Here is a 7981-nt window from a genome sequence, read left to right as displayed (position 1 = left end):
ATTACTATATGGCCAACAGTATGCGGGCACCTGACCATTACTATATGGCCAACAGTATGCGGGCACCCGACTATCACAATTACTATATGGCCAACGGTATGCGGGCACCTGACCATCATAATTATTATATAGCAAACAATATGCGGACACCCGACTATCACAATTACTATATGGCCAACAATATGTGGGCACTAGACCGTCACAATTACTATATGGCCAACAGTATGCGGGCACCCGACTATAACAATTACTATTTGGCAAACAGTATGCGGGCACTCGACCGTCACAATTACTATATGGCCAACAATATGTGGACACCCGAGTATCACAATTACTTTTTGGCAAACAGTATGCGGGCACCTGACCATCACAATTACTATTTGGCAATAAGTATGCGGGCACCTGACCATCACACTTACTATATGGCCAACAGTATGTGGGCACCCGACCATCATAATTATTATATAGCAAACAATTGGCAAACACCAACAATCACAATTACTATATGGCCAACAATATGGGGACCCCCAACCATTACAATTATCATATGGCAAACAGGGCACCTGTCCATCACACCTACTATAAGGCCAACGTTATATGGGCACTTAGCCATCACATTTACCCACGAGGTACTGGTAATGCTGCAGCATACAAAGACATTTTTCATAATTGCACCTCGTGCCAACAGTTTATGGGGGACACTTTCAGTACCAATGTCTCCCCATCCTTGTGCACAAAGCCAACTCCACATAGACACGGCATGATGAGGTTGAAGCGGAGGACTTTGAGTGACTTGTGCAAAGCCCCAACTACAACTCTACTAAACACCATTAGCATGAAGAGGAATGCCAATCGCAACACATGGCTTCCAGGCCAACAACAGCTGCTGTATAAGTCCTAAATTCCCACAAAAGAGAGCCTGATATGTGCAGCTGGGGTTTGTTACTTTGTCTTATATTGACAAAGCATCAATTCACATTAAACAACGCAATAATGACTAAATCCTTTCAGGGCCCATTCACACCTAAATGTTTTACTAGCATAACCTAATGATTCACATAATTTACCATTGAACTTGACAGGTGTGAACGAAGCAGCAAAACTTTTCTGAGGAGTGACGCTCACAGACATGTCCATCACATTAAACGATTGCTGACTCCTGTCCAAGTCATTCTTGTATCTAGATCACAAAAAAGAAAAACATAATTAATATTACACAGTATTTATATAGCGCCGACATATTACGCAGCGCTGTACAAAGTTCATAGTCTTGTCACTAGCTCTCCCTCAAAGGAGGTCACAATCTAATGTCCCTACCATAGTCATATGTCATTACTACAGTCTAAGGTCAATGTTAGGGGGAAAACAATTAACCTAACTGCATGTTTTTGGGATGTGAGAAGAAGCCCACGCAAACACAGGGAGAACCTGCAAACTCCATGCAGATAGTGTCCTGGCTGAGATTCAAACCTGGGACCCAGCGCTGCAAAGGCCTGAGTGCTAACCTCTGAGCCACCGTGTTGCCCGATGTAGGTATGTGAATCAGTAAAGAATTGGCAGTCCATTGATCACCAATGGGCCTTATACAAGAAAGTCATTATTCACCTTTTAAGTTCTTGCTCCAACTTTTCAATCTGCTTCTTACTGGCGGTCAGTTGGCCCTCCAGGATGTTGATCTGAGTGTCTTTCACTTGCTGGTCATGGGCCATTTTCTGCCTGGTCTTCTCCTGGTTGTCACATATTTCTAACAAGCTTTGATTTTCTCTTTTCATGGCCGTCACCTCGTTCTTCTCACTCTCCACCTGCACAGCCAATCCAAGAAACAATTAGAATGAACTTCCGATACACCCAATGCACCTAGATGGCACAAGCAGCCTGGCATCCAGGGGCAGCAGATATATGTGGTCACCTCCTTCAGAAGAAGGTACTCAACGATTACCGTTAGTCACATGACAGTTTGGAGATGGCCACCTCCATCCTACTCCTGATGAAGTGTTTTATCGTAAAAAGCTGGCTGTAAGAAATTTCTCAATTTTGGGTTAATATAATGACGAATTGGATCTTTTGCAAGCTTCAACACTACTCCAATCATCAGCAATGGAAAAACAGTGGTGATTGGTGGGTAGACTGCTGTAGAGAGTAGTGGTCCTACTCTCCTATGTACTGCCAAGATATTTTAACCCTTGCTAAACAACATAGCAGTGTAAAATAGTAAATAAATGTCATATATACTTAAGTAAAAGTACTATATATATATATAAATAAATAAATAAAAAGTATGAAGACTGTTTTTCTAATCTGTTTTTAGAAAAAGAATGTTTATACTTAAGTTACACCACTAGATGGTGCTGTGTTTTTATGTAAAATGTACAACAAACTTTTTCCATCTGGGATATTATTAAAGCTTGCTACATATTTTTTACAGTGAGACAGCACCATCTACTGGTGACCAACAAAAATGCACAAAGGATCATTTAAGTGCGAATGAGCCAATATTACCAACTCAATAGTACAAAATACTTTAGGTTGTAAAATAAAAGATGAAAAAAGGAAACCAATTGAACCCATGTGATTTGTTTTTTTCCTATTAAGTAAATGTAATAATAATAAAACATCATGGATGTATGTATTCACATTCATTTTATTGGCATTTGTATGAATCCGTGTTTTGAATGTTAGCAGTGATGGTAGTTTTTGCTCAAAAAAGTATTTTCTTTTCTTTTTAGATAAAAATAAATGCTTAGGTTTATATTTGAGTTTATATAGTAGCTCAAAAACACTATTTTAAAAAAAATTCTATGTCAAGAAGTTGATGTGTGTGAAATCAACCCTAATGCTTTTAGGGGTTTTGTGTTTTTTGTTTTATGTGTTTGGTGTACCTTTTGTTTCTGTTTCTGGAAAGCGGCCTCCAGAGACTCCAGCTGGAACTGCCTCTGCTGTCTCTCCTTTTTCAGCTTATCCAGCTGACTCTCCAGCTCCTGAATCTTCTGCAGGGTCTTGGTGGGGAGACCCTCCTTCCATTCGTCTACCACCCAACTCATTGTGCTGGTTTATGGCACCACACAGACAATGTACTTCCTGGGACAGAAAAGAACTATATATAAGCATATGCTCAAATATAAACAGTGTACAGTAAATGGCCACAAGTCATTGGCTACTTTTACAGATATGACTTGGGGTCAGGGATTCCCATTAGAAGCTTCACAAACTGCAAACCTCAGAGAAGTTACCAAGGTTAATTACTCCTTCTATATAGTGAGAATGCTGCCAGCAGGACTTCTGGCTGGTTGTTTATGTAGGCAGCAGGCAGCAATCCCATTGGCTGGTTGTTGACAGGTGCAGTACACTAGCCAATAGGAACAATGCCCGCTATGTACCCTAGCAACAGGCTCTTATTAGATCTCAGAAAACATCAAAGAACATTTGCCCAGGCTTTAGGAAACGGAATCTGAGCATGTCTGTCCATCAGTAGGTGTCAGATTTACAGCGGCAGGGTCTCTTTAATCAGATGCTGTGAGTGGAGGGCCACTTGTAGTCAAAACAATATTCGGAAAAATACTTAGGTCCTAAAACATCACAACTTTCCTGCAAAGTAATAAACCCTTTGTGTGTGGATCTCGCACTCCCCCGCCACATGCTATGGTTTACCCTTCATCTAGTACAGCACTACAGGAAGTAGGGGGAAACCATTGCATGCAATAGGGGAAACAAGTATTCAACCATCTGATTGGTCAAATGGTAATGGTAAGTCAGCAAACTAGGGTGACAACCCTTCTTCTTCACAGAAACAGCATGGAGCGTTGTCACCTAGGACAGAAATGTGCTATTCACATGATCATTAGGTGAAAACATAAGGAGAGGGGAAATTTAGAAGTAAATCTAATGCATTCACCCTTTAAAAAAATCATGTTTTGTTTTGGGCTTTAGATATGCTTTATAGTTACAAATATGTAATAGATGGGACCACTGTTGTCTGTGTCCCCATTGGGAAGTTTTGGGCCCTTATGATCATTGAGACAGATAGGAAAGTCCAATAAGTTGTCACTAGAACAGGAAGTGAAGGAAATCGTGGTATGGGGACACAATCTGTGACAAATATAAATAATGAATGTTAAGTATAAGCCAATGGGCTCCTGCAGGCGATGCAGAATCTAGCAGCTCAGAGTCCCTGGAAATGATCAACAAAACAGAGAGCAGACCGGAGGAACCATTACACAGCTCTGTCCGGTCTGTACGTCCTCCCCCCAGGGCAGCACTGACCTGTCACCCGGTGATCAGTGCCCGGTGCCCGCCATGTCACCTCCCGTCACTTGTGCGATAACGATTCAACCACCGCGCCGTCCTAAACACAACACACTGCGATCTGCAGTCCACGCCCACCCCGGACACAGCTACTACCATTGGCTCTGAGGCGAAACTCCATTCATCTCATTCGCCAAAGCGCAGCGGATCGTCACGCCCACATGCCGGGACAACACTAAGGAGGAGGCGGGGTTTGAGTTTAAATTTGGAGTAGAAACTTGTAAGGAGGAGCGCGAGTGGCTGATTGAAGTTTTGAATAAACACCGCTGATTGGTCGGCGGATATTTACATAAGAACCAATGAGCGCACGAAGAAAAGAATTCAAATGGAGACAGTAGCGAGTTGTGGGATACAATGTAACAGTTTTCACTCACGTGTGTTCTGTAGTCACGTGATACTCTGCCATGGAGGGCTATAGATAAATAGCAGGAATTGTGTTCTGATAAAAAGACAAGACGTAACATTTCCTGCTGTATGTAAGAGCCTGCAAATACCAAAAATTAAATGTCTGCCCGTTCACACAGCATTCACATTGCATTAATCCCAGGCACAAATAAAACGTCTGCTCAGAGGTACCCATTCACACATCATTCACATTGCATTAATACTAGACAAATATAAAATGTCTGCTCAAAGGGGCCCATTCACACAATATTTACGATAAATTAATACATGACAAAAATAAAATGTCTGCTTTTAGAGGGTTCATTTACACAACATTCACACATCATGGGCATTGTATTATTCCCAGGTCAAAAAAAATGTCTGCCTAGAGAGGGTGCATTCACACAACATTCACATGTACATTGCATCAATACCACACAAAAATAAAATGTCTGCTTAGAGTAGGCTCATTCACACAACATTCACACATCATGGGCATTGTATTAATACCAGGTTAAAATAAAATGTTGCATTATTACCAGAAAAAAATAAAATGTCTGCTTTTAGGTGGCTCACTCACACAACATTCACACATCATGGGTATTGTAATAATACAAATGGTGAATATACGGTTTGCCTTTTCCTCAACCTCAACACAAAGATTTGTTAGCATTTACTTCCCATCCCCCTTCCCAATAAAAGATAAAACTTCTAACCCGTCCCCAATACTTCATGACACCCTGCGTACCAACAAGACCCAAAGATGAAAATCCTGCAATGCAGTGAAATGCGTTTCAAGTTATATTGGCGTCGCTAATGCCACAGAGGCAACGACAATTTTAGACAAAATGGAGCACTGCCAAATGTGAAGTAGGGGCCCCAAATATCTTCTGACATACTGTCATTTGGTATCCTGGATTAGGTTAGGGGCCCTAGGCTATAGCCCAGTTTGCTCCAATAAAATTGGCTCTGCCTGGAAGCTGAGAGTGTGAGGTGGGTCAGTATTGCCTCCTGGGGTCCTTTATTCAGTTCATGGGGGAATCCTGGAAGGGAAACCTTCTATCATTATCATATGGAAAGCTCAGAGGACGTTAACACGGAGATAAGTGGGCAGAACCTTTGCAAATGGCCAAAACGATTTTCATGTTACTTAAATTGAATTGGCTCAATGCTAGCAATCCTAGCAACCTCTGAATGAGGAACACTGACTTAGATCTATGTGTTGTGGTGAAATCTATGAGTTGTGTGTTATAATCTGTGTAACATGCAATGCTGTGTTATTTATTTTGAATAGCGGTCACCAACCGGTGGTCCGCGAGACAATTTTGGTGGTCCACAGTGGACATTATTTGCAGTTTTTATGTTTTATTAATAAAACAAAAATAATATTCTAATAAATTCTTATATTCTGGATGACAAATTTTGCCTTTATATTGCACTAAGTTCACAAATTGTACTAGAGACAGAAAAACAAGGGAGGCGCAGTGTGACGTCAGTGTAGTGTTAGGTTTAATGAGGTAGCCGTTACCAAGCGGTACGCTTCAGTATTGTTTCCACCATTACAACAGTCACCCCGCTCCGCCAATACCGATTCTCATCCTATTGTTTTATTTTATTTGTTTATTTCTCAGATTCTCTTTTAGGTAAGTGTGACCTTACCTGTGTATTTTCTTTAATTCAGGGGTGTCAAACTCTGGCCTGAGGGCCAAATCTGTTTTTTTTGGCCCCACCAAATAATTCTGAAAATGAACTACATCTGGAACGCAATCAACCTCCTGGATATGTGATCCCTTTAAAAATAATGGCATTGGAGACATTTATATAAAAAAATAGGAAAATGAATTCAGAAAAAGACGTCAGGAAAGGTGGCACCGCAATAAAAAAATACATTTTTTTTAGTTTTTTTCTATTGTTTATGGTAAAGTAATTTTTAGAATTTTTATAGTGCAGAGCAAAATCTGTGATCCTTTCTCTTTACACCAATAGAATTTCACGTTGCGTTATGGGGCCAACGATGTCCCGTTGAGTTATTTTAGCTATTAATTGCAATAAAAGAGCAATCACATGACTGCAGATATTGACAATTTTAATTGCATTCAGAAGCAAACAGGGTGCAATTTACAATACACACAATTGCAGTGATTTATAAAGGTGCATTTTTTTTCTTTTTGCTTTCTTGAAGTAGTTTTGTGGCCATTGTTAGGCCATACAGCTGCTTAAAAATGAGTCCCTAGGTGTAGTTATTGCATTTTATTATGCTTATATGGCAAATAATATTGTATTAAATAGAGCTATTTGTAGATTCACCACTAGAGGGAGCAACGTGCAATCTCTTTTCTTGGTTTGGTATTATATGGAGCTTAGATTGATATTCCATCATTCAGGTGGTTTTATATTTAATTAATAACTAAAATATAATTATATGTTAGTAAGGTTGACTTTGTTACTTTGACTATTCCTAATATTCTTGTTATCCTTGAATTTAGCTTTTTATATATTCGTTTTATTCATATTACATATTTTAGGAAGGGTCGCCCGTCTGGTTGAATCCATACTCATTTGTCATTGCTATTTGAAATATTACTTACAACAAAGATCAACTCTTGTGATCTTTGTTGTAAGTAATATGTTGTCAGTAAGTCTGGATCCTATCTAATAATATATTGTATTGATTCCTTTTTATTACATTGTAGTTCACATGTACTTTAATGAAGCCGAATTTTGTGGTTTTGTATGTGCAGGATGTTTAAAACTTATTGCAGGCTGATAGTGTGTAGAGTTGTGCTGCATAGCTGTCATCATCATCATATTCTGTGATACTTCCCCCACCTTTAGATTGTAAGCTCTTCGGGGCAGGGTCCTCTCCTCCTCCTGTGTCACTGTCTGTATCTGTCTGTCATTTGCAACCCCTATTTAATGTACAGCGCTGCGTAATATGTTGGTGCTTTATAAATCCTGTTTATTATTAATATTTATCATCATCACCAACTCCTCAATGGCTTCATTGGTGTTTCCATGTTATGGTGCATTCTTCTGCCATACTTTCCTTCCAGAGATCAGACCCAACCACCAGATCTTTTTCACTATTTATATAATGTGCAAGATATTTCAGAATCCAGAATTTGTAGACAAGTTTGGCGAAACAAAACCTTGAATGTAAGGAAGGCAAATTCTATAAACATTACTCATATAATTAAAAAATAAATCAAAATAAAATCAGACTCTTTACATCTGTAGTAAACGTAAGGGCTGCAGTAGATGAGTGCCTTTTTTTTACCCTATTAAGGCCATAATT

The 7981-nt window shown here is 39.6% G+C and overlaps 1 protein-coding gene across 1 annotated transcript in view; it reads right to left on the bottom strand.

The window, feature by feature from the left end:
• Nucleotides 1–4367, bottom strand: part of CENPF (centromere protein F) — a gene marked incomplete at its 3' end in the record, with an annotated part of 30038 nt that extends 25671 nt beyond the window's left edge. The window contains exons 1-4 of the mRNA XM_072410291.1: nucleotides 4261–4367; nucleotides 2880–3078; nucleotides 1606–1802; nucleotides 1047–1180 (exon numbers count right to left, since the gene is read on the bottom strand). Coding sequence (XP_072266392.1) covers nucleotides 1047–1180; nucleotides 1606–1802; nucleotides 2880–3041 — 493 coding nt within the window. The remainder of the gene's footprint in view (nucleotides 1–1046; nucleotides 1181–1605; nucleotides 1803–2879; nucleotides 3079–4260) is intronic.
• Nucleotides 4368–7981: the final 3614 nt, after the last annotated feature.

This window comes from Pyxicephalus adspersus, chromosome 4 (genome assembly GCF_032062135.1).
Source record: "Pyxicephalus adspersus chromosome 4, UCB_Pads_2.0, whole genome shotgun sequence".
Lineage (NCBI taxonomy): Eukaryota > Metazoa > Chordata > Amphibia > Anura > Pyxicephalidae > Pyxicephalus > Pyxicephalus adspersus.
This window is presented reverse-complemented; position numbering and strand designations above follow the sequence as displayed.